Source organism: Alligator mississippiensis, chromosome 1 (assembly GCF_030867095.1).
Source record: "Alligator mississippiensis isolate rAllMis1 chromosome 1, rAllMis1, whole genome shotgun sequence".
In the NCBI taxonomy this organism is placed as follows: Eukaryota; Metazoa; Chordata; order Crocodylia; family Alligatoridae; genus Alligator; species Alligator mississippiensis.
In genome coordinates, this window is record NC_081824.1 from 251,882,992 (window position 1) to 251,910,125 (window position 27,134).

General features: G+C 47.2%; 1 protein-coding gene across 2 annotated transcripts in view; it reads right to left on the minus strand.

The window, feature by feature from the left end:
* Nucleotides 1-7: 7 nt before the first annotated feature.
* LOC102572765 (uncharacterized) overlaps nt 8-27,134 on the minus strand; it is a 28,319-nt gene continuing 1,192 nt past the window's right edge. The window contains exons 3-20 of one of the 2 annotated variants that reach the window (XM_014603885.3): nt 22,938-22,975; nt 20,841-20,981; nt 16,183-16,245; nt 15,569-15,689; nt 15,341-15,433; nt 11,852-12,012; nt 11,488-11,573; nt 11,007-11,090; nt 9,135-9,197; nt 8,859-8,936; nt 8,674-8,762; nt 7,900-7,936; nt 6,289-6,437; nt 5,774-5,836; nt 4,407-4,482; nt 3,833-3,917; nt 3,563-3,650; nt 8-2,529 (exon numbers count right to left, since the gene is read on the minus strand). In XM_014603885.3, coding sequence (XP_014459371.2) covers nt 2,419-2,529; nt 3,563-3,650; nt 3,833-3,917; nt 4,407-4,482; nt 5,774-5,836; nt 6,289-6,437; nt 7,900-7,936; nt 8,674-8,762; nt 8,859-8,936; nt 9,135-9,197; nt 11,007-11,090; nt 11,488-11,573; nt 11,852-12,012; nt 15,341-15,433; nt 15,569-15,689; nt 16,183-16,245; nt 20,841-20,981; nt 22,938-22,975 — 1,626 coding nt within the window. In that variant the 3' untranslated portion in view covers nt 8-2,418. The remainder of the gene's footprint in view (nt 2,530-3,562; nt 3,651-3,832; nt 3,918-4,406; nt 4,483-5,773; nt 5,837-6,288; nt 6,438-7,899; nt 7,937-8,673; nt 8,763-8,858; nt 8,937-9,134; nt 9,198-11,006; nt 11,091-11,487; nt 11,574-11,851; nt 12,013-15,340; nt 15,434-15,568; nt 15,690-16,182; nt 16,246-20,840; nt 20,982-22,937; nt 22,976-27,134) is intronic. The other variant, XM_019476218.2, reaches the window with a different exon arrangement.

Sequence of the window (27,134 nt, forward strand, 5' to 3'; positions counted from 1 at the left end):
CTCAAAGGAAGAGAGAAATTATTTATTTAACCTGAAAATGCAACTGCAATTGTGCCAAAGTATTGCACTTAAGTAATATCTCCTAGTAGCCTTCTGAACAAACCAACATGCTGGTGACCTCTTTACAAGGGGCTTCTTCACAGCAACCTATATATATATATATATTAATCCTACATCAGAAACAAAGTGCTGCTTTTTTTTATATATATATATATTTAGAACACAGCTCTGCAAAAGAATTACTAGAGCTTGATCCCAATAGCTGAGCCTAGGTACTTTCAGTAAAAAACTAGGAAGCATCCTTAAAAAAAAAAAAAAAAGTGTGGAAACCAACATGACTGGCTGCTAGGGGAGCAGGAACTGACACTGTATAGGAACATATAGTGGAACAGAGAAGGGGTTTGGGGTTGGATGGTGTGTAAATGCTATGGGATAACCCTGTGCCTAGGGTTGCTTCTGCTTAAAAATGAAAAGCATAAGATACACATGTATTTCCAAGAAATTTAGATCCAGCTGCCTTTCCTGTTCTGGTTAACATGAGGCTGGTAATTCTCAACCAGTGGCAGCTTCTGTGGTAGATGTGACAAGGTATTTTTAAATGCTTTCAAGGTAATAATGGAGCAAGTTTATGACCCCAGGAATTACACTAATAAAAGGGAAAGTTCACCATCAGTTACCAAACATGATACCCAAACAGCTTAGGGCCATATTTTAAAAAGGGAACCTGGACACCTACCATACTAGGAAACTGATGCTCAAGTACTTTTGAAAAGCTGGACCCTATTCTCTTCAGGCAGAAATCATAGCACCAAATTTGGTTTATTGCCAGAACAAGAAAAAGCCTAGCAAAGTGGCTGAACTAAGCCTTGTACCCCTCCTTGTGAGCAAGTTACAGCACTTCACACACTGAAACCAAAAGGTACAAATTTCCTGTTATAGAAGAAATAAAGGGGCAAGCAGAAACCAGAGATGGAAGACATGCTTACATGGGTCTCACTCCTAGCATCTCAGGCACGGGGAAAAGAACAAGTTACAAAGCAGATACACAGCAGCCTCAGGCCCCTCTAGTGAGGCAGAAAACATTGCCACTTGAGACCTGAAGGTTTTCTTGTAGCCTGTGGCATTAAGACCTTTCTAATGCCCAGTTCCTGTATGGAAACAGGAGCAGTAAGTGCAGACTTCAAGGCAGTTTACTTTGCATTTTTTGAAGCAATACAGGATGGCATATCTTCTCCCAGCCTAGTACCATTTTTGGAGTCTTGATTTTCCCCCCAGCAAAATTCCTTGGCAGAAGCAGGTGCTGGGAAGGGAAAAGAGATGGCTTGCTCTGTCGCTTCTGTCTCACATTGTGCTGTAGTTAAGATGTACCTGCATGTTGGTTTCTGACAGTCCTGCACATCTAGCTGCAATACCCCCCACCCTGTGCTAAGGGCCACACTTCAGTTCTATTGGCCAGTTCCCTCCCTTGTGAATAAGTTACAGCATGTGGATGGTCCCCCTAAAATTGAAGCTGATGTGTCAAGTCACAGAAGAAACCAAGGATCTCACAGAAAACATGCCTAAATACATCTTACTCCTTTTTGGGGGTATGTATAACAAAGGGAGAGCCTTCTCTATAAAGCAAATGCACATCAGATCGAACATCTACCCAGAAGAAATATTTTTTACCCAGGTTTGACCTAGCTGAGCTAACAGCTGGGACTTCTGCTGCTGATGCTCTTCAGTCTCAAACACTATGTTGCACTATTAACCACCAGGGAGGGCTAGGTCTGAGGCCAAAAGCAATATAGCTTCCTCCTAGCTGGTCCTCCAACAAGGGGCAGAGGGGGTGCTTTTTTAAAGGTATTGTGATCACTTTCAGCCCTTGACACTAGATGGATTCGTTCTATTCAAACAGAGCAACGCTCTCAACAGGCCCTAAGAGAGAATGAGCTAGATGTCCCCTACATTAGGCTGTGCCCTCTGCAGATACCTCAGCCTCATTTCCAGTGTGACAGGCATAGATGGTAAGGCAGACTTTCATCAGTTGAGCCAAGGAGGAAGCAGCCCCAGTGTCCAAACCTTGTTGGGAGAGGGGCTCCCACACCAATCACAGTGAAGAGACCCAGAACTCAGGGGGAATTACATGTACGATATAGGAGCAGGAATAGGAAAGCAGAGAATGGTTGGTCCTATTGGCCTAATCCCTGGAGCCTCGCTTTACTGCAGAAACAAGGATGGGCCCTGCTGCTGTCTGTTCAGTACCCTCATACCCCAGAGCAGAACTTGGATAGGAAAGTTCCACAATGCATCCCACCCTACTGCAGCCCCTTGTTCAGATCCCTTGTGAAAGCAGAAACTCCCCCCCCACCCTTTTTCCTCCACTCCCATGAACACCAGACCAAGGAAAGCAAAGCCTCTCCAATTCTGGTCCTACAGTTAGGCAAAGACATCATAATAAATGGCTGGCTTCCTGGTCGCGCCTCGGAACTGCTCCAGCTTCAGCCCCACACGGAGGAGAACTGCCTCGTCCCACCACTTTGCCATGACCTGCAAGAGGGAGATGCCATCAGTTAGTCATCGCCATGTGTAGGGCCTTCCAGCATCATTAGGCACGGAGGGCAGGGCTTCTCCAACTGGAACAGCCCAGACCTGACCAAGGACCCGATCCCCAAGGCTACGTGGGGACCAGCGCATGTCTACTTGGCACTCACAGACAGAATAGTGGAAGCCACTAGGACTGTGAGAAGAGAAGCAGGGGTGCTAGGGAAATCCACTGATGTAGAAAAGGGCATAAAAAAAATCCTAATACAACAGCTGGTTGTCCTCTGCTGGGTCCAACTGGCTCCAGGGGCCAGCTAGGAAAGCCCTGGAAAAGAGAGTGGGCCTGTAGGAGCAGGGCTGACCCCAAGCACTGCAGATTTGCATTGAAGGACCCCATCCACAGCCTAGCTCTGCTCTCAGCACCATCCCCTGTGGGCTGGATTCTGAGGCCTCTGATTCAGGAAGCAGAGAGGACCTTGCTAGGAAGGGAGCAGGAAAGACGGCCTGTGCTTGAAATCAGGTGGGATTAGGCATGGAGCAGCAGGGACATGATGTTGGCTAGCAGGTTAGTCCCCAAATTCTAGTGTGCAGGCCCTGGAAGACCAAGGCCATGTGGAAGAGAAGCAGGGTCAAATGAGCGTACCTTGCTTCCTGGTTTCTGCCAAGCCAATGCCAGCAGCCTCCCTCCCTCCCCTATATGGATATGTGGGCAGAAAAAAGGGGAGAGGAACCAGCAGATGAAGAGACCGAGAAACTGAAGCAAGGGGAACAGGGAGGCAGAGAAGACCATCTAAGGTGCACTTGGGAGTAGAGAAGGAGTCTACAGGTCCAAGCCAAAGCTCTTCCTATGAGCCAGGATCTGCAGTTCTGCATAATAGTGGGTCTACTGCAGAGATTGGAAGCTTAAAAATTTCCTAGCACTGGATTTCATGGTCCTTTGGATGTGTACACAGCCACCAACACATGAGATGCCCAATCCATGCAGAGCAGAGCTGTCTGGTCAGGCCAGGCCCCAGCATTTAGGGGAGGTGGTGCTTACCTGGAAGTTTATGGGAAGCCCAGCAGCTGTGTACCCGACTGGAACTACCAGGCCTGGAATGCCTGTGAAGTTGGCCAGCTGCATGTATCTGCAAGAAGGTAGAGAGTCACCAGCATGCTTGCTGCTGTTGCAAAACCTGTTCAGTTTCAGGAGCAGGGGCCAGTAGCACTGTGCTCCCACACATCTGCTCCTGAACCATTCCCTTTAACTGCTGGAGCTGGGAGAGATTAGGAGAGTGAACTTCCTTGACAGGCTGTGGTCAGTTCCTACCTTATGGTCCGGATAGTTGTTAGAATATCACTGTTCCCAGTCTCAAGGTCAGTCTCATGGATTTTAGGGGCAGTGCAGGCTGTGGCTATAGAGAGGAACAAGCAGTTGGTGAGTTCCACAGAACCATCCCACCCTCCTGCACAGCCCAGGTACCCACCAAACTGCAGGCGCAACAAGCTCCTCCTGAGGGCTTCAAGACCCCAGCTTGTGCATCACCCCTAGAAAGGGTTTTCCAGCCAACAGAGAAATATGACAACACACAAGAGAGCAGATGCTGGCTCTCTTCTCTTTAGGGAGTAAGGCAGTCATTCCAAATTTAGCTGGCAAAGTGTGCAGCTATGTCTACACTGAGCAGACTGGTGGCATAGACAACAACGGTTTAAAGGGTCACCTTCCCCATCAGAGGCAGGGAAAGCTCAGTGTGGGGAAGGTTATGCAGTTCTGTGAAGTAAGAACTCTTGCAAATGACAAGATGAATTGTCATTCTTAAAAAGCCAGGCACCTGCACACCACACACGTGCATGTATGATCAGAGCACACGGTCCAAGCGTAAACTTTATTCCATGGAAGTTACCTGGGGTGAGGATGCAGTTCACAGTGGCAAAAATTTCTTTCAAAAAGCGCATGTTCCGGCTCCTCTGCCGGTTTGCCTGCAAACAGAAAGAGATGGTGGCTGCTACCAAGCCCATGCAACTCAACAGGGCACCTGCTTCAAAGTAGGCAGAATCCTTCAGCAAATTACTGAAAAATAGTTTTAAAAGCAGGCAAGACAAATGCTTGTTTAGACATAGAAGTCTCAGCCTGGAACAGGGGGTTGGCCTGCCTAAGGGTCCTTCCAGACCCATTTCATTACGATTCACTGATGAAGACCTAGTGCCACCATTCGCTCCCCATGCAATACGCTAACCCAAATGACTCCTCTGTGTCTGTCCAAGTAAGCATTGCTTCCTACACAGAGGGTAGCACCAACAGATAAAAACAAAAAAAAAGAAAGAAAAAAAAAGATAAAACAAAACAAAACAAACAAACAAACTTCTCTAGGGCTCTTTACCCAAGGTGATAGATGCTTTAATATAGGTGCTTCCCATAGGTGGAGGGAGAAAAAAAATGGGGGGGGGAGGGGGTGTTGGAGCACGTGTGCAACTGTGCGCCCCCCTCCCAGGTGGGAAAATCTGTGGGGAGAGGGGAAGATGACCGTGGTGGGGGAGAGGAGGGAATCAGGGTGGAGTTGGACCCAGGATTGGGGCTGGGCCCGCTGTGCTCATGCGGCCGCCCTGTCCCCCCGCACCCAGTCATTGCCCTGCACCGGTGCCCCCCGCTCCAAAAAGTCCACTGCCCCCCAGCCCCGCACCAGCCCTGGCTGCCTCTCCACACTGGCCCCCAGCCCCACACCTCCTGGCAGGTCCTGGAACCAGGAGTTGGAGGGGGGCCAGTGTCGGCTGCGCCACCAGGCTGGAAGGGATGGAGCCCCCAGAACACCTATGCTGAGTCATCATCAGCAGCAACCACAACCACCACTAATGCTGCAGCAGTCCCCGCACCCATAGCCCTCTCCCAGCACCGCTGCTACCTGCCCCAAGCGCGGCCCAGCCCCCAACAGCAGCCTGCCCTGCACACATCTGGGGGTGCATGCCCCCATACCTTCCAGCATGCATGTAGCAGCAGGAGCCACGTCCCATGGACGAGCCGCTCGCTCAGTCCTGCGCCCTACCCTGGCTGTGGAGCGCCTACCCCTCCCCTGGCCCCACTCCCTCCCCACCCCTGCTGAAGCTGCTGGAAGCCCTTGGCCAGGCTGCCTTACAGCCCTACCCTGTTTTGGGGGGGCAGGGGGCTGGCTAAACCCCATTAGCCCCCACCTTCTGCCACCTAAGCATCCCCCTCCTCTCACCACCAAGCTGGGAGAAGCCTCCCACTAGGCCTCCTCCACAGCATGCTCCCCACCTTAATGTAATCCAGAGCAGTGAATTTGGAAGCCAAGGCAAGGTTGGCCCGTGTCTCCAGGTTCTGAAATACAATAGCATTAGGTCAGTGCTTTGCACACAAACTGGGTTCTCATATCTGCACAGGATAAAGAACAAGGCAGGAGCTTTCACATGCTCCCGAGACAGAGCCATCTTGTCAGGAACCACAGATCAAGATGCTGCGTTCTGGACCAGCCTTCCCCAGGGGCATGTGAGGAGGTAGCAGGGGCTGCACACCTTAATGTGAATGGACAGGTATGTGGAGGGGATTCTAAGGTGCAGCCACTTGCAGCAGCAGGGCACTGGACTTGATGGCCCTTTCATCCTACCTTCCCATGGCCATTTTTAGTACATTGGTTGCCACACACCACAAGGAAGTGAGGAAGGACTCAGGTTTCCCACATAGTGAGTCTGCCCTTTCACAGGTAATAGTGGCTGACAAACAGCCTAGAATAAGCAGGATGGTTGCTGCCAATCCAGGGGGCAAGCCCTTACCATGTCCTGGAAGTGGTGGTTGAAGTCAGGCTGCAGGAAGTCCCTCATCTCGCTGAGAATACAGATCAGGTGTGCCACCCGCACCTCCTCCATCTCCAGCAGGGACACTTCCACCACCATGGCACCCAGGGCCTGCAGATGCTCCACAGCTGGCAATCAAGCAAAACACAAGATGCTGCATTACTTGTGCTGAAACCCACTGCCAAGAGAGGGCTTAGGATTTCAAATCTTGTTAAAGACCGGGGCTCCCACATGCCTGCTACTGGCATGCCTAGTTATCCAATGCAAGGTGCAGTAATGCTCCTGGCCACCTCTAGCTAGAAGAGAGAAAGCAAAGAAAGAAACAAACCACCACAGAGCTTGTCTACATAATCCCTCCATCCCTGGAGCTTTTGGGTGTGCTCTTGACTTTTCTCATGCCTGGCTACTCTTTGAGAGAGTTGCTTCCACCTTGGTTATCCAGTCAGCAAAGAAGGGATAATGATAACACTTCCCAGCCTATCTGCAGCAACACTTGCCCCACCAGGTCAGACCCCACCATGCTCCAGGGAGGATGCTATCAATAGGACTGGACCAAGGTGCTTAATTCACTAAGCACAATTCATTAAGTTATTTAGCATAGTCTAAGCTATGCATAGGGTAAAGATCACAAATGCAATTCATGAAATCACTCAGCAGCAACTGGAAAATGTTTTCTACGAGTTGGAAAAAAATCAGATTGAACGATGTATTGTGAAAAATGGTGGTTATATTGAAGCCTAGAAATTTGAGCTGTATCGTGTTAAAAATTAATTATGCTTTCAATTGCTGTTTAGTTTGCTTCTATCATGTGTATATTCAGAGTTATTAAAGTTGCACAAGGACTTTATAAACACCCTGTATGTATATCTATGTGTAAAAAATAGAAGAGTTGGGAACAGAGGATCAAATACACCTAGGACAGCATCAAGCACCTCCAGAGGAGATGGAGCCAAGCAGTTAGAATATGGAGCATGGAAGCAACTGGTAGAACCCACATATATATGGGGTGTCCCATCCAAGTACTCATAACATCTTTTAAACTAAGTGGGGATAGACAAGACAAAGACACCCTCCGTTTGGTTTTACCCAAAGCCCCAAGCAGTAAGGTAGCTGCAGCAGGAACCAACTCCACTGGCCACAGTGAAGCATTTAGTGGTAGGCTATGGCAAAAGGGAAAGAGAGACCTTTTAAAATAGAAAGCAGCAGGTAAATAGTATTGATCATAGGCTGAGTTACAACAGGGCAAAGAAACAAACCCATAGCACTGGGTTCAGCTGGGGTAGAGGGCAAGCTTCCTATTTGACCTGAAAAAGCCTGGACCTGCTGATGCTATTGACTCAAAATAAGCCCAGGGTTTTTCAGGGCCCATGACAAGGGGCCTTCCTAACCAAGATTAGTCAAATGTGAGCTACAAGACCTCATAGGAGACATTCACATAAAACAAAACAGTTAGGAGTTAGTCAGCTGCCCTCACATTCTTCCTCTTGTAAAACCTCCCAGCCTTTGACCCAGAGGCTTAGAGGGAACTTGGAGGGAGAAGCTCTTCCAAATGGATTAGTAAAAATAAAGTAAGAAATTCTTGTGCCTTACCTTTCTGGCAGACTGCCAAGATCTCTGCATCACAAGCCTGAAAAGACATTAAACAGAAGGACCTGATCAGTCATCACCTCTCTTCTTCCCCCAGAGCTGAGCTCAGCACTTGCCACCCTACTGCCCTGCGCACTGGATCTTAGGCCACACATTCCCTTTCTCCTTGCATCAGAGTCGGGGGCAGCAGATCCAACCTGCATCACCCCAGGCTCTCTTTGGGCATCAGCTCCAATCCTACAATGGCCAGAAGCTGCTGTCTTAACAGGGAGGGAGGCTAGTAGAACCATGGGATAGCAAGCCTGAAACCAGAGATCATGCAGCCTAAACAACCTTCAGGAAAACAAGTACTGAAAAAATGGTATTTCCATGCAGCAGGGAAATCCCAGTACTTTAGCATTTGGTTTTGTCTCATATGGAGACCAAAGAAGGTAGAAATATCAACAGTTTCCTGTGGAGTGAACCACTCAAAAAAGATTTCAAGTGGAAGCACTGCCATCCACTAATGCACATTGCTTCCTTGTGCCATCACCCAAACCCCTCAGAAAACTGGGAAGGGTGGGGGCAGATTCAGACAAGTCACTTTCTGGGAAAAAATATTTCTTTGAACTGGACTGAATGTTTTCTGACATGCCAAAGCACTCAGGGAAGCAAAGGGAAATCCCTTTGCAGTCAGTTAATCCCTGGCTGCCAGGCAAAGGGGAGAAGTTCGATTTGAAGGTGCTTCAAACACACACTGCAGTACAGCACAGAAGGAGAAGAGGTAACAACAGGCACCTTAAAGAAAGTCCAGTCCACTCCCAGCTTTAAGCCCTTCAGGTCAGGGGTGAGTACGTCTGACAGGGATGGTTTCGGCTGGTGCAATCCTGCAAGGGATAAAGGCACCCTTTGTCAGGCACCAAAGTTCTCACAATGAGAGACCGCACCTAGGGCATCCAGGAGAGAGGGCGCAGTTCACTCACCATAGGGGTACAGGGGGTCTGGTGCCGCTAAGATGCTGTATGCAATGGCTGCATCTGTCACTGACGCACAAATAGGGCCTATCCAAAGGAAATCCAAATGTTATGAACCTCTGGGGATGTGGGGGGATTCCACCCTCACTTTTCTCCACCACACACATTCTTGTCAGCATGCTCCCTCTTATGCAGGTGTCTGCTGTTCCCCCCACCACCAATCACTCCAGGCCCGACACACGCGTGCCCAACCAAGTTGCAGCAGCGCAGTGAAAGCCTTCTTACCGAGGCTGACAGTAGAGTAGGACAGTGGATGGGAACCGTAAGCACTGAAACATCCAAATGTACCTTCAAAGACAAGGTAGAGACCCCAGTTAGAGGCAACATGTATGAGTCAGAGATGGGCATAACATCTATGATTCGGAGTCAGGCCACTGGTCCATCTATCCCTATCTCCTGTGTCTCAGTGACAGACAGCAGGTGTTAAGAGGAAGAGTACTTATGCAGGGTCTGTCCAGACTGATCTGTCCTCTACTACTCTTCCTTCATGGCTTCCAGCATTCTGAGACCTAGGAGGCACAACCTTTACTGCAGTGTTTAACAGTCACTGAGGGGTCCATTCCTCCCTGAATTTGTTCAATCCTCTTTTGAGCCTGTTTAAATTATCATCCTCCACAATATCCTATGACAATGAGTCCCACAAGTTGAGTACTTGTTGCGTGAGAAAAAAAAAAAATCCTTTCACTTGTTTTAAATCTGCTCTCTAATCATGTCACTCTACGTCCCCTCATTCTACTGTTGTGGAAGCCAGTGGCAGTACAGATTGTTGGTTTCTTTATTCAGCCAGACTGGCCCATAGCCTTGGCCCCTGGGCCCACAGCCTCTTCCCAGAAAGCACAAGCAGCAGGGGAGGAAGAGGAGCACTTTGACCTCTGGTGCAGCTCAGGGAGAACCCAGGTCCAATAACCAACTGGGCATTCCAGAGATGGAAGAACCCTGCAGCATGGGGTCCGTCCCTGCCTGTCCGTCCCTCCCTCTAGGCCCAAGGTGGGGCTCTGCTCTTCCATTAAGTTTTGCTTTAGGGGATGGCAAGTATGCTTGCCAGAAAAGATACCAACCCAGCTCTGGATCCCTTAGGGCCTTTGCAGCACAAAGGTTCCTGCTGTTCCTGGCCCCATCTCCAGCAGGAACCAGGATCCCAGCTCTGAAATGCTCGCATGTCTGGATTTTAGTGTGGGTACAGGTGACTGCAGAACTAAAGGCAATAAAGTCACCTTCCTGCTTTGCAGACTTTGAGAAGAGCTGCCAGGATGTTCTAAGCCAGGTCCCTAAAGAAATGAGTCTAGGGCTACCTCAGGTTTGCTGATCTGGTAGTAATCAGGGCCCCATCTTGAAAAGAGAGGATACAGTGACCTTCTCATTCAAAAGGTCTCCTGAATCCTCAAGTCAGGAGACATTTATCTACAGTTCTGTATTAAGGCACCACTGAGATAGGAGAAGCCAAACATCTGATTTTTCTCATCCATTTCTCTCTCTCTCTCCTTAAATCTTCTCCTCCCCAGGGAAAGAAGCATGGTAAAGTGGGAGTAAATGCCACTCTTGCTGGAGAAAGACAACATCAAGAATCTTTATCTCTATCTTCATGCCTAAGAGATGCCTCTGGGCCCAGGGGCCAAGGCTAGCATGGTTCCATACTCTGGTATCTCTCCCTTCTGCCCTCCAGCCCACAGAATGACACTTGCTTACCCCACTTCTTCAGCCAGAAGAAGTGACCCTGTGGGGGCTGAAAGGCACGAAGGGCTGGAGTACAGAATCAGGTGTCACCTGGGCACACACAGAGATTCCACTTCTGCAACATGCTTTCCTTCTTGGCTGCAAGCCCTTATTTTTTAATTTTGATTTGGGAGCATCAGAACACAGGCACCAGCTCTAAGTGTCCTGCCAATCACTGCAAAGTCTAATGTAATGGATGCAGGATAATAACTACTCTTTGCAATCAACACTGTCCATGCAGCATGTCATTACCATCACCCCCAAAGTCCTTATGGGGCTGGGGAACAGCTTGGTGCTTGAAAGAGGACTGTGGAGTGCCCTCCCCCTGTGGGGAAATGCAGGACTCCTCAGTCTGACAAGAGAGTGTGTGTGCAGCAAGGTTACCTTTCAGCCCCACAACGCCACAAAAAGAAGCAGGAATCCTCACAGAGCCACCTCCATCACTGCCGATAGACAAAGGGCAAAGACCTACAGAGAACAGGTTAAAAGAAACTGTAAACAGACCATGCCACAGTACCTTCTTGCCTTGTTTAAACAGGAAAGACAGTATGTAGGGTACACACACAGAGCTCCCATTCACTTCCAAATTCCCTTGTAGAGCTAAACCAGCAACCTTCAATTCAGAGGAGGGGGTGGGGGGGAAGGAAACCACATGACATTCACTCTTGTGGGCTTTTTCCCCGATCAGAGTCCCCGCCTATTGGATTTGTGCCATTTCATGCTCTCCCCAGTTCCCCAAATGCCTGCAGGCATCTTGCAGACCTCCAGCCAGTAGTGACACCGGCAGACCCTGGGACCTTCCACAACGGCCCCAGAGGCTCTTGTAGTGCCCCTTCCCACCCAAGCCAGGTCCAGGGCATCTCACCTGCAGCTACTGCAGCTGCTGACCCACTGGAGCTGCCACCAGTGAAGTAGTTGGGGTTGTATGGGTTTCGAGTGGTGCCATGAAACCTGAAGGAGATACAAGAGAGTGCAGTTGTTCAGGAAGGCCAGAGGAGGAACCAAGAGAGAACTCAGAAACAGTCTCTCCCCATCTCCTGCCCAAAGAGACACATGTTGCTTTTTAAGGCACATATCCCATTCTACACCCATCCTTTGGGCATTCTGCCCCACAGTCCTAAGGAAGTTTTCCCTCATCCTGTACTCTGTGTGCATGCGTGTGCGTGTGGGGGGTGTTTAATCACACCAATATCACAATTCAGAAGGGGAGGAGGGACCGAACCTCTCACCTGCCGGGATTACAGCCAGTGGTTCCAGTCCCCAGTTCATGCATGTTCGAGACCCCAATTATGACAGCTCCAGCCTCCCGCAGCTTCCTGGTCAGCGTAGCATCCTCAGTCTCAGGCTCTGTCCCCAGATATGCTGTTCCCGATCGATGATGATAAGGCACCTTGGGGAGAAGGGGGTGCCTTAGGCATCCTTAAATGCACATACCAATGACTCTTTCCTCCCCCTTCGCCCCTCCCCCCACAAGAGAACAGTTTTGTCTCATCTGTCCCGGGCATGTTACAGCTGGGCAAGTTTGACCATAGCAACTGTTACCCTCACAGCTCCAGAGCATGCAGAGTCCTGCCCTCCTTGTTCTTGCCAGAGATGGCAGTTAGTTACCATCTGAGAACTTGGGGAAAGAATCAGCCTTTTGATTTCAAGTGCTACCTGCAGGAGCTACCTCATGGTGGGGTGTGTTAATTCTTTGCAAGTGGACAACCGTGTGCAAATTCTGGATAAGCCTAGGATGGAAGGTGCTTAAAAAAAAAAATAAAAAAATTTAATCATTCAATAAATTCTGTGTTCACTTCCTGGGTGGAGAAAACAGGTCCTTATGCTGGCATTTAGGAATCCAAATAAGAGATTATGTTTTCAGAGGTGCTATGTAGCAGTACAACAAGGATAAGGAGTCCAAACACCAGGCAAAGCAGGACAGGATGCCTGTGATTCCATGGGCAAATCTGAAATTCTGTGCCCCAGAAAGCAAAGCCATCTAGTAGGGGAGGCAAATGTAAGGGGTAACTCATGCTAGGACAGAGGTGAAAAACTGCTGGGGGGTTGGGGGGTGGCAGGGAAATTGATTCAAAATACTCGGGAGTAGTCTGAACCCCACCCCCACCAGACAGCAGTAAAGAACTCAAAAATCCCTTGGAGTTGAACAGGAGCAATGTTTCATAGTTTCATAGCTGGTAGGGTTGAAAGGGACCTGAGCAGATCATCAAGTCCGACTCCCTGCCGTGGCAGGAAAGAGTACTGAGGTCAAACGATCCTGGCAAGGTGTTCATCCAGCCTCCTTTTAAATACCCCAGGGTAGGAGCTAGCACCACTTCTCTTGGAAGTTGGTTCCAAATCCTAGCCACCCCGACTGTGAAGTAGCGCCTCCTGATACCTAGTCTGAATCTACCCTCTGCCAGCTTGTGACCAACATTTGTAATCACTCCTGGTGGTGCTCAGGGGAACAGGGACTCCCCCAATGCCTGCTGGTCCCCTCCGATTAGTTTGTAAACGGCCACTATATCCCCCTCAGCCTTCTCTTGGGACCTGAACCTGTTCAGCCTCCACATAGCCTCTCCTCGTAGGGCCTGCCCTGCTGACCCCTGATCATGCGAGTGGCCCTCCTCTGGACCCTCTCCATGTTGTCCACATCCCTCCTGAAGTGCGGCGCCCAGAACTGGATGCAGTACTCCAACTGAGGCCTGACCAGTGCCGCGTAGAGGGGGAGGATCACCTCCTTGGACCTGCTCGTGATGCATGTGTGGATGCATGACAAGGTGTGGTTGGCCTTCCTGACTGCGTCCCCACACTGTCGGCCCACGTTCATTTTGGCATCAATAATGACTCCGAAATCCTTTTCTGCCTCTGCACTGACGAGAAGGGAGTTCCCCAGCCTGTAGGTCTGCTGCTGGTTCTTCCTCCCCAGGTGCAGCACCTTGCACTTGTCAGTGTTGAAACCCATCCTGTTCTTATCTGCCCACCTCTGTAACCTGTCTAGGTCCGATTGCAGCCTATTCCTCCTTTCTAACATGCCCACATCTCCCCACATCTTAGTGTCATCTGCGAATTTGAACAGGGTGCTTTTTATCCCATCGTCCAAGTCGCTGATGAAGATGTTGAACAGTGCGGACCCAAGGACCGAGCCCTGCGGAACCACACTGCCCACATTACTCCAGGTTGAATAAGACCCATCCACCACCACTCTCTGGGTGTGGCCCACCAGCCAACCAGTGACTCATTTGACTGTGTAGGTGTCGACGCCACAGTTCCCTAGTTTTTTTAATGAGAATGGGGTGAGAGACAGTGTCAAAGGCCTTCCGAAAGTCCAGAAATACTACATCCACTGCTACCCCTGCATCTAAGGATTTTGTGACCTGGTCACAGAAGGCCACCAGGTTGGTCTGACAGGACCTGCCTCTAATGAACCCATGTTGGTTGCCCCTAAGCAAAATCTCCCCTCCTGGCCCCTTGCAAACATATGCCAGGATAACTCTCTCAAAAAGTTTACCCAGGATTGAGGTAAGACTAACTGGCCTATAGTTTCCTGGGTCCTCCTTCCTCCCTTTTTTGAAAATGGGAGCCACATTGGCCCTTTTCCAGTCCTCTGGCACACCAGAGCACCATGAGCGCTCATAAATCTGTGCCAGGGGTCCCGCAATGACCTCTGTTAATTTCCTCACCACCCTGGGGTGGAGGTCGTCAGGACCTGCTGATTTAAATACGTCAAGTCCGTCCAGAAGTTCCCCCAACTAGGTCCTCTCTGACCCTAGGCCTGGGTGCACCTCCCCTGGGGCCTACCGGGGAGGGGGGGACCTGGTCCCTGCTCAGAAAAACGGAGGCAAAGAAATTGTTAAATAGCTTAGCTTTGTCGTCTGAAGCAACGACCAGATTTCCTAGTGTGCCTTGCAGAGGCCCCACATTACCCATTACCTTCTTCTTAACCCCTATGTATTTAAAAAAAGGACTTCTTGTTGTCCTTGATCCGGGTCGCTAGTCCCAGTTCCATCTCCACCTTGGCCTTCCTGACTGCCCCCCTACAGCCCCGAGCAACCGAGGTATAGTTCTCCCTGGTGATGGCCCCTCCCTTCCATTGGGTGTACGCCTCCTTTTTAGCTAGGAGACGTTCCCGGATGCTTTTGGTGAGCCATGGGGGCTTTTGCACCCTCTTGTCCCCTTTGATCCGTGTTGGGATTACCTCCCTTTGGGCTTGGAGGATCATCTCCATAAGGAATGACCACTCTTCTTGGACACCTGACTTCTCCCCTCCCTTGTTGCGTTCATCAAGTTAGGCCAGTGCTGAGAACTTCAGGAAAAACCCTTGCTTCCCAACCTTGGCAACACATTAATTGAACTTTGCTTGGCAGGAAAGGAGGCGGAACTTCTCTCTCCAACCACCTACCGCTCCCATTAGGGGATACATGGCATTAAAAAGTCCCAGATATGGAGGGCATTCTTGTGTTCATCTTCCAGAGTCCATGTTATCCTATTCTTTAGCCTACCATTGCACTGTCGATGCTACCTTCATTTCCATGAATGCCTAGCCTTCCCCAACCCCACAATCTGAAAAATCTGTCTCAACACCTCCCTGCAGCAGCAAGGTCCATAGGCCTGTGGCATATTTTTTAACTTGTTTTTTTTATGCCTTTTAGAAGCAAGCTGCTTCTCAGCATTCCTCAGGTGAAGGGTTCATAGCAAGTTCTCAAAACCCCCATAGCCTCGCTACCAAGGGAACTCACCACCTTAATCTCTTCTTTCAGACAGACTGGGATGCCATCCAGAAGAGACAGAGGACATTTATTTCTGTAGCGAGTGGTAGAGGCCTCAGCCATCTGCAGGAAAGGAGAAAGGTTTTCTCTCTAGCTGGACAAGCAGCAGGTTAGAGCAAGAGTCTTCCTCTGGTAAAAAAATATAACACTGCTGCTTCGGAGAGGGCAGAGGCCCGCTCCTACCCCACACAGACATACCATCTGAATCTGCTGCTTGTCCCACTGCACAATTGCTCGAAGCGGGGGGCTGGATTTTTCACAATCCTCCAGCAAGGAAATAATGTTCTCTGCAATCTGTGTTGGCGTCAGCTCCCCGGTCCTGTGAAACGGAAGAGAAACAGGGAGGCTGTTAGATTTCTCACCTTCACTCTCTCCTGCCCACACACTGTTCTGAGAGAATCCATCCTCCAAGCAGGTGTGATCCCATCTTCCATCTAGCCAAGATGAAAGAGGAATTGAGCCCTCAGCAGAGCTGTGCAGCAATGCCCTCTAGACAACCAGTACTGCCAAGCTATGCAAAACATCCCTTCAGTACAAAAGCTAAGCTTGTCTCCAAAGCGTGCCTTGCTCCAGGAAACAAGCCAAGAGATGCAAATTGTTTAACGGTTTTCGTGCTTTAGGGTTGGGCCAGATTCACAAGGTTGGTATAGCCGATATTGCTGTAGCTGGTGTGAAAGACTGTAGGAAGGAGAGGATTCCAAAAATTCATGAAGCACAGGGAAAGGGCACCAAACTATGATGGCAAATTGACAAGACAACAAAATGGTTCTCAACATGGTATTTCTTGTCACCCATCATTTCACCCTGCCTACCGGTAGGAGTTGAGGTAGTCCAGGATCTCCCTGAAGCTGAATCCAGAGGTGGCAGAAGGAGACCTGTAAGAGGGAGAGATGTCTGTTAGCACCTTTCCCTGTTCTGAGAACTGTGCCAACATGCTTTTCTGCCCCTGCACCTGCCCAGAGACACAGGGACTCAGCAGAGCTAGGACCTATGCTTGCCCAGTGATGACCTCTTTAAAAACCTACCTCCTTGCAAGCTTACAAGATGAAAGAAACATTTTCCAGCTACATTTCCATTTTCTTTTTTTAAATAAACACAAACAACAGTAAAAATTTAGCCTGATTCACACTCTGCCTTACAAGTAATACCTTTTGATCCAATCATTGCAAGCTACATGTAAGGAATAACTTTTTCAACGTGTGGGATGGACACAGCTGTCCAGCTCACTGGAGTATTATACCATGGCTTGGACAGGAAGTGAAGAGACATTAACTGAAGCTTCAGGAAGTTTATGTAGACACACCAAAGTCAAAGAAGGCCATAATAAAAATGATCTTTACTTCAGCTGTGAGATGATGCTCAGATCTAATTTGTCCATCTAACTCCCTAGGGCAAGGTAAGGAATAGAATTTTCTAAAGAGCCTATGGGAGTTATGTGCCAAAATCTAGTTGAAGTTCAATAGTGGCTGCATACCCAACTCCTTTGGCTCCCTTGAAAAATTCCAGCTGAGGTATCTGAACTAGTAAGCATTCCCTCTCTATAGGAAAACCAAGTCTGGAGCTTGGGCTCCTAAGTCTCTTAGGTACATTTCACCTGTTTGGAACAAATCTTGAAATTTGTCTGTATAGGTAGGTATCAATGGCACACATAAGAGCCACAAACTACCAGTCTAGAGTTCACAGGCAAGTTTAAGGAATAAGTCAGAGAAAGAAAAAAAAAAAATATTATTCTTAATTGTTAGTATAGTACTAACAGCATAACCCTGAACTGTAAACCTCAGAGTAGCAACCAATCCTATACCTGGGTAAAGTAGGGGTTGTCCATCAAGCAAGACTGACAGAATAGCAAAACATACCCCGCATTCTTTAATGGGCTACTTTAGACACGGAAGACAACACCAAGGAATGGAACATTGCGGGGGGGGGGGGAGGACCCCCCCCCAACCAAACAAAAACCAACCAACTTGGCAAGAGAGAAACTCATTAATTCATGCTTGGGGTCTGGTGTGGGGCTTGGAAGCACTCCATATCCTCACAGAAAAAAAGGTAGATCAAGCCAGAAGGCAAATAAAATAAATAAATAAAGCAAGCTGGATCTTCATCCATACAAGACTCAGATTAACAGTCCAAGATGAAAGGGCATGCCATGCCACCAATAGCAGCAACCACTTTTTGCTGAAAATAAATCTGAGAATGAACTGAGCAAATGGCAACAATAAAACAGTACAAAACCAAAAACAGAAGTGTCCCATGAGAAATTCCAGCTTGCACTCAGGATATGGAGGGTGGGCAGTACCCAGAGACTCTGTTATCTGAGCTAAAGCAATTCCATCTGGATACCAGCACAAACAGGCCATGAGACATGGATCCTCCTTAAAGAAAGAAAAGCACCACTTATGTCTGCTCCTGAACACCAAGAGCAACACAGCACAGGGAAAAAAAGCAAAAGGAAGAAGCAGCAGCAGCTAAGACAAATGGAAGCAGGAGGCTAAAGCCCCTGCAGCTGGACCTGAAACTGCTGCTCTTGTAGGAAACCACAGAGCCGTTTGTCAAGGGACAAAAATTGTGTGTGCAAGTGTCAAAAGAGGAAACAAACCAGTTAAGTAACAGATGGAAAGCTGTCTGAAGCTGGGGTAGAACAGAAAAGACAATGGGCAGTATAGGCTGCAGAGATGGCCTGTGACTGACTGCATTGGACAGGTACAGATCGCAGACCTAGCACAAACATAAGCTATGAGTAATATATGCTCAAGTTTCTATTTAAAATCAATACATTGGCATTTAAATCATAAACAGTAGCCTTGGAAGATAGAATAAGAATCTGTGCAACAAGCCAATGTGCAAATAACTGCTTTTTGGAAAGTGCTTGATAGTTATTAAAAGTAAGGGCTGATGTTTTTTGCCTTTTGCTAAGAATTTAATTTTATATCATGTACTGTATAGAAAGAAAGTGAAAGAGCTAAATTTGATCTGGGGGTGTGATCCAGAAACACAGAGGAAGGAGTCCAACACCAAAACCACCAGCTGTCGGCCTTGGTCAAGGGGCTTATGCTAAACTGCAGCAGTGCGGCTAATGTAGAAGGCCCCAAAGCCTATTTGCAGACGTTGCAACTGGCTGGGTCAGCAAAGTAGAAGACACAGGACGTGGCAAGCAGTATTTCCATACAGTGAGAAAGAGATAAGAAGTCCTCCCTTCCAGAGCTGTAATTTTCAAAAACACAGCGAGGCCAGATTTTGGAGATCTCAGCAAATTCAGAACAACCTGCTGCCAATCTGAGTGCCCCACTCCTCCTCCCTAGCCAGCATAACTGAGAATCTTTGTTGTCTGTTGCTGGTAGCTAGGTAGGCATTGTGGTAAATGCTTATTCTTGTGCTTTGGGTTATAAACAATAGAAGGCTGTACTATGGACCTGTCTCTTCATCTGACTTAGGTACTGATACTCTAACCTCAGTGGTTCTCAAGCTTTTTAGACTTCAGAAATGCCTCCATAATTTTTTAGGAGTTGAACAGCAACCCATTTAAAGAAATTAATTTATTACAGGGTTATCTCCTTGCACAAGGGCTGGGTAAGAACAAGCATGCACATCCCACACAACTCCTAAAAAGATCTCTCACAGTATCCTAGGTTGCAGCAGCACCCCAGATGGAAAATCACTGCCCTACCTGTTAAGAGGAAATGGAGGATCCCCAGGAAGTGTAATTATCTTAATTTGGTGTAAAAAAAATTAATAATAATAATGTTGAAGGGAATTTGTAACTGTACCCTAATTCCATGCCTCAACTTGCAAAAGAAATCCTGATCACAGACAGGCTGTAGCCATCTACAGCCAATGCCCCTGGAGCCATTGCATCCAACCCACAGAGATGGGGCTTCAGTGGCATTTGGAGGTGGGGGACAGGTGTTCAGCTGCTCTTTCTATGCTGTCATCAACAGAAAAGCTGGCTATGGGTGGGTCCTAGCATCTGCCTCTAACCCAAGGCAGATCATTCCAGCCCATAGCCAGGAAAATTTGTTGATCGCTGTAATTACTCGAGTGTGTTCTGACATGCTGTAATTGAGTCTGCTGAAGCGTGGCAATTACTGCACTCCAGCAGCCTCCCACATCTTGTGTAACAGAGTCCCCACACTTAAAAAGTGGTGGCAGGGGCTCTTGAACTAAACCTCATTGAAGCAAGACATTTTTAAGCATGGGGATGCTGATACACAAGACGCTGCAGCGCTTTAATTACAGCAGCTCTCGGAGCAGCTAGCCACACTAATTAAAGTGCCGCACCCCCCTCACTCCCACAGCATTTGTAAAAGTGCCTGTTACATTTAAGTAGCAAGTCTTAAATCGAAAGAAATGTGATACCTGGGTAGCAAGCATTAGAATATATTGGACACATCTACAAGTCATTGGAGATCAATCTGTCTTATCCAGTGTCTGTTCTAAGCAAAAGATCGGAGGTGGATTGTTACATCTGGTCTTTAAATAATGTTAGACAGTGCATTTGAATAAGATACTGCTATAAACCAAAATGGAATCCAACACAGAGGTGTTTCACTTCCTTTAAATACAAAATAAACAAAAAAACCCACAAAACCCCATGAGACCCAGTTGTGGGAAGGTACTAGCCTGTTTCCAAAGTAGTTAAAACTGGCTGGAAACATGAAAGTGCCTCATGCCAACAGCACTTCATTCAAGCCTACTTTAAATCAAAAACCGCCTCCCCCTTGCTTTCTTCCATCTCTGCTGCTTGAGGAAGTAAAGAATGTGACCTCCATTGCTTTATACCAGGGTACTAAACCTCCAGCCCAAGGCAAATATGGCCCACAAAGCCATCACATCTGGCCCATGGAGCTCCAGATTATTTGGCAGTGTGGGAGTGATGACCATTAATATGACCACCCTCCACCTGCCAAATTCCCAACCCCCAACCCTTAGGTAGCTGGTCAGAGCTGGCCATGCCCCCTCCCTCATGGGAACAGGCCACATTTCTTCCCCCCCAGCTTTGGGATCAGGGCCAGGCCATACCCTATTCCCCATCCCCTCGCACAGGGCCCTCTTTCCCCCATCCTCAGCACCTTTTCCTGCAGGACCATAATGGGATCGGTCTGTCTGTTGCCCCTCTCCATGAAGCTGGATGGTTCCCCTGCTGCACCCACCCCGGGTGCTGGATCAGGACTACTGGCTGGATCCAGCCTGCAGATGGGCTGAGCACTGCCCATCTGACCGACCAGAAGAAAAAGGTTGAGCAGTGGTGCTCAACACATAGGTAGGAGGGGCAGATACTGAGTAAGGGACTAGCTTGCAAAGGAAGGACGAGCCAGCTGAACAGTGGAATTCAGAAAGCTTTTCCAGGAGAAACAAAAAGTCTCCTATGACTGGGGACACCGGTTCAGAAATTCTGGTTTTGTTCAGATGACATGATATTGGTACACAAGGGTGTTTTGCACCCTTACTGTTCTCCATAATGACACATGCTGACCTCATCTCCATCAACTGCTCGAGAATCTCAGCAGTGCTTTTAGTCTCAGGCTTGTCCTTTTTAGCCTCTGCAGCCACCACTGGGAAAAACGTGGGATCTTCATAAATGTGGAGATAGCGCAGGAGAAACAGGTTATTCTGCCTACAAGGAGACAAATAAAGCAGTCACTGCTCAAGCCTGTAAGTTCCACCCTAAGTTATCATTCAAAGACATTGTGTTCAGAAAACAAAACAAAACAACTCTTTCCCAAAGCATTTTCCTTTAATAGTCTGCTTCTCCTCACACTGTAGAATACAACAGAGCAATTCTGTGTCTCTTTCCATTCCTAGAAGCTGGAATCCTAGTGACCCCAGCATACGTTTATCAGAGATTCCCATTTCCTAGCATACAAGTGTTTAGCTGGCATCCTGCAAACACATTTGGACACAGGGGTCTGGGCCCCATTGGTGCCACAGAAAGTTTTACCACTGGCTTCAGAAAAGCCAAGATTTCCTCTGAAAAAGGAAAAAAAAAGGACAAGCACCTTAAAGCAATGTGGAGTTTGTTCCTTTAGCAGATAATATGGTCTATCCCACCAAACTTCACAAACAAGTATTTAAAAAAAATCAGACTGCAAGACAAGAATTGAAAGGAGACACATGGGTGGCTAAAAATTGGGATGTTAGAGGCTGTTTGCCCCTGATGTGCAGTATTTCTCTACCTGGGGCTCCACATGTCATGCCCGAGACTAAGCATGAACAAGAGACCTGCCATGAAAAACCAAGGCCTTGAGAAAAAACTACTCATGACCAAAGACTAAAGCTTATCACCAGTTTGAGAGGGCTTTTCTTGAGATGCTTCAGTATCTGCCAAAGGCTCTTATTCTAGGTGTACTGCCTTTTCTCTTCTAGACAGCATACTCACTCCTATACATCTATTCAGCTTCTTTACATAGCCAAGATCACCCCAGACAGGCTATGTTTACTTTGCTGATAAGCAAAGAGGCCTGCCTGATGCTACAAGAAGCATCTCACTGATCCCAAAACCTTACGATGTGTGATGCCACTCCTGCCAGTGACAAAACATCAGTCCTTGCTCCAAGCAGCAATGCTGTTTCATAACATCTGTGCACCTCAGGTTTGTTGGGTTTTTTTTAAAGGAGGATTTGGCTAGGGTTTTTTCCTCTTTATTCTGACTAGGTAACTTCCAAACACTCCAACGTCCCCCAAACAGAAGCCTTCATGGTATTACTGTGACACCTGAAGACTTAATTCTGGTTAGCATTTGTGTCACAGTACCCACCAAACTAAAAGTAAGAACAGAAACAATCAGTAGAATGGTCTGGAAAGATCAGAGCCAGGAAGCTAACAAAAAGGGAGAAGATACTAGCAGTTGTCCATGCCCACAGAGATAGACAGGCAGTACAGAGAGGAAGCGGAAGTGGTAGCAACCTTTTACTGTGTTAATTTTGTCCCATGGGGGAATATTTATCAACTGAAGACTTCAGTACTATGACAATGATTTTTAAAAATGTACTGGGATCTGCAGAGATGTTGCTCATCCCATTACAAGCAGTATAAGAGAGCTGGATTGTGAGCCTGTTAACTGCATCTCTTTAAAGCAAAGTGCATGTAGTTACAGGGTCCTTCAAGACTGCAGACCCCAAGGAGTCAGTTAGAAGATTAGGTACAGACCAAACCAAAGACAATGAACCCGAACTCCTGAGCAAGAAGTAGGCTTTTAGCCCCCAACTCTTCATCCAACTTCCTGGCTCCCCCCACTAACACTGACCTAGAACACTGGGTCTGTATACCCCACATCTTCAAGAGATGCCTTACTTTTTCACAAAAATGCATGCAGAAGGCACAGAAGCAGCCAGGTGAAGTTTCCATACTCCAAATGGACTATGAAAAAAAAGGGTTAAACCCTCCCTGGCAGTACGATGGTCAGAGCAATTCAAAGAGCCAGTACATGCTTAGCGGATCTGGGCAACTCAACACTAGTCTCTCCGTTAAATGTCCCTAATTATACAGCCTCTCCCTCTAAAGAAGTTATTCCAGATAACCCAGATTTGTTAGGCAATGCAAAGCATGTAGTGTAGATATAGAAAATTCTTACCTCATTAAAAATGGTACTAAACAGAACTGCCCGAAAGCCTGGAGAAGAAGACAGAGGAGATTAAACAGGCAAAACAATATACGACTACCATACCTCCTTTCTCCAACTCTGGGAATACTGGCCAAGCTCACGCCTACTCCAATTTCATAATCTCCCACAGCAAAAAACAGTAGAGACACTGTTTTATTTTAGCTTTGATTCTACTACAACATTAAATTTAAAAAGAGAGACAAGAATCTCATTTATACAACATCAAGAAGCAAGTCAGTGCTTAGCACTATCAAATCTGAACCCGTTTACTAAGTCGTGAGAATTTCTCATGCGTTTCTTTAGGCTCTCCACTAAAAATACTTCAGTGCTAACACCCTCACATTGCCCCATCACTCAGAAGCATGCAGTCCCAGATAACAAGGTTAAGTTATCCATAAGACATCTATAGATTCCACCCCAAAAAATAAAATCTGCAGCTTTGAGCAGAACATGCAAATTCTGGACGAAAAAAAAAAATGTTAGCATATTCCATATGCAAGCAGTTTCCCCTCAATGCCACTGACACTTTTACCCTATTAAACCAGTGAAACTGGCCTCCTTCTCAATCCAATCAGCTCAGTAGGGCCATGTCCAGACACGCAGGCACGTGCAGTTTGTGGCTCCACAAACCAAACATTTGGAATATTAAAATGGGACCAGTGCTGCAAATTTGCAGGGTGGGGGCAAAAATTGCTACCAGGATTTCTAGGTAGCAAAAAAAAAAAAAAAAAAAAAAAAAAAAAGGTACCAGGAAAAAAAAAAAAAAGTGCAGAGGATAGGAAAATACTGTGCCAGAACAGAGGCTTGATCCTCCAGCGAGGCACTCTGACAGCTGGCCAGAGCATCTCTACTACCCCATTTGCGACCCTGCTGCTCCAGCATGCCAGGAGACAGGAAGGGCTGGATTCCGGCAGTTTGCCCAAAGCAGGACAATATATCCCATAACAAAGCACACATAGGCCACGTCCAGACAAGCACAGACATGTGGAGCCGCACATGCAGGTGTTCCTCATATTCTTACTTTGCAGTGTGAGGGAGAACGGGGGGGGTTGACACTGGGAGATTCCCAGGCAAGAAAACCCCCAAAACGGGGTGGGTACATGTGGCAGCAACGCATGCCACCCAAAACCAGAGCCTGGCTGGCTGGAGCTATGCTCCAGCTGCCACCCAGGCTTTCTGCCAAGGTGACAGCCCCAGGAAGCCTCCAGGAAAGGCTACTGGGGCTAGCACAACTGTTGGCCCCAGCCTCCCCTGCCCCACCTAGGATAACTTACCACGCGCCAGAGCGCGTATGGCATGGGTATTCCCTGGGGACAAGGTTACTTGTCCCCAGAGAAACAAGTGTTCCCCCTTGTCTGGACATGCCTATACAGGGTGTGTGCAGAGACAAAAAGTAGTGGCACAAATCTGTGCCGCTACTATTTGTACCACTGCAAATACACACCCCTACACATCTCAATGTGGCTTACATGTTAGAATTTTCTCTGATCCAGACTAGGAACCAAGGCACTCAAAATTGTCTTTACGCTGTTGCTAATGTGTCAGTGCTAAAGGTTATAGATATCAGTTGTTTTCTATATTGAAAATGAAAGACTGCTTAAAAGCACAGGAAGACATTGTGGGGTGGGGAGGAAGGTGAGGGGGAAAAAAAAAAAAAAGAACCATTATTATTTGCTACAATTTCCTATACACTTCTCTAATACCTGCATTTAGCAGGTAGAAATAAACAGCTAGAGCAGATTATTAGGTTTACACTTATAACAGCTTCTGAGATCTCAACACATTTTACCAACATGAATATGGATAGAGAGAGATCACCATGAGGTTTGGAAATATTTTCACTCCCCTGCATTTTAAAAAACGGGAAACTGAGGTACAAAAAAGGAACATGACACAAGAGTGGCAAAGCTAGAGGAAATGAGGAATCCTAGCTCCCACATCACCTGCTTTAGCCACAGTACTATACATCATGAGGCTTCCCCACAGCACCACTAACAAAACCTGTAGCTGATTAACTTCTGCAGTTGTTAAACTCAGGGTCAATGCACAAAATTAAGTTGTGAATGAAGACAGTTCCCAAACTACCTGTTCTTTACATGTGGCAACATGGGCAAAATATCATTATCTTGCTAAGACAAGACATTCTGCAAGAAATTTGTTTTGAAATAAACATCATGGGACATTTCCATCGAGTCCCATACCAAAATCACCTCATACTGTGGCTCAAATAACTCATGTTTGTCAGCACTCCACTGTGTGAGAATTCCATGGCTGTGCCAACTTCAGAGGGAGAAACAACTAGAAGAGCAGGAATAAATCAATGTTCCAGAACAGCTTAACTGGTGAAGCAAGCGTTTAATCTTTGGACAGAGATCCTTAGGTTTCTTGGTTGGGAACACAGTCAAAACCAGCTTAACTGTCAGGATTCTTTTCTGCCCATTATACTTGGCTTCACTTCTAGACTTTCCCTGCAGATGTCAGAACATGTGGGAAACAAGCATTTCTTTTTACCGGGCCCTAGAGAATGCGTGGATCAACAGCTTTTCGTTACAACATCCCACTAGAACTGATCAGACACTGAATTTTTTATTGCCATGTCCCCTGAACAAGTAAAGGGGTAGCTTTGGCTTTATTCCAAAAAACAAAACAAACAAAAACCCAACTCTTTCACCTGCCAGCCTTGCTTAACTGAGCTGTTTAACATTCTTCTGCAAGCTAGGAGGAGAGAGTTGGTTGCATCTGTCCTGCTTTCAGAGGCAACAGCCTGCTTTGTCAGATGCTGTCTAATAAGGAGCCATTCAGCCTGCCTTTTGCAAAAGGCTGCTGTTTGCTGCCTTGTTTACATGCCAACATCTGTACCATTAAAGCTAGACCAGGTGAGAAGATTGTTCCCCAGGCAGCAGATTAGTTAGGCTGTTCTTGTTTTTGGAGCCTTCAGCAGCCGCACACACAAAGCCAACATATGGATTACATTCATTCGGGGATACAGGTTTTAGCCATGTTGATCTACAGTCAAAACCAGTCAGAACTCTTTGTTGAGGCAATATCTTTCATTAGGTCAACTAGGCTAAATTTTGCTTTTTTGTAAAGCCATCTACTTGGTCTAATAAAAGATATTACCTCTACCAAGAGTTCCGACTGCTTTTGCCTGTAAAATCAACACGGCTAAAACCTGTATCCCTAAAACAATGAAGATATCATAATCAGCCGTTTTTAAATGAAAAAAAATGAAGTTAACAAAAAAGCAGCAAAATTCAACACCTGAGACCTGGAGGCTACCACCCCCATGGGCTCCAGCCTTTTGTTCAAGCCAAATTTGCATACCTGCAAAACAGACTTTACACAACAGATATAAAAAAATAAAATAGGAGATGCAAGACTTTATATAATCTTGAGAGGTTTTTTTCTCCCCCCCTATAACCATATTATTTCAATAAAAGTTAGAGAGGTAGAGGGAGATTAAAAACCTTGCCTGCAGTGCTGGAAGCCCAAACACAGTATCTTTGTACAAGAAGCACTTGGTGTTCTATAAACAAACAGCAGATCACAAGAAAATGCAACTATTTAGATAAAGTCACATGCAGAAAGAAATCCTGGCGAATCCTTGAGGCATAATCAGGGGATTTCAATGGTATTCACAGTGCTAACAGACTGCCTGCAGCCAACACAAACATAGTTTGGTCTGTAGCATATACTCCACATTACAATGCATAAATAAGTAAGTAAAAAAAAAAAAAAAAAAGCAATAATGATTACAGTGAACCTTGACTACAAGAAATTGTATGTTTCACTCCCTACTGGAGTGCATTACCTACCCTGGCTAGGCCACTGCAAAGGACCAGCTTATGAGGTCAGGTCTGCAGCTAGGCTGGGACAAGCCAGCCACATAGGGGCCACGTAGGCACAACCGTGGTAAACATAGCAGATTGGTAGTGGTCATAGGGGTAATCACATTATTGGGAACTTGGAGACAGCTTGCTAACAAGAAGCTGCACCTGGACAGCGTCCCTCCTCCTACCGCTAGCCCTTGGTCTCAGAGAGATGTTACTGTGCCGGGGGGGGGACTGTCAAGACCCCCTGATTTCTTACAAGCAACAATCCCCGACCGACAAGCCTCTGGAGTGGTGTTCTACCCTTTCCCTTCACGGGGTACAGGTGTCCTTTTAA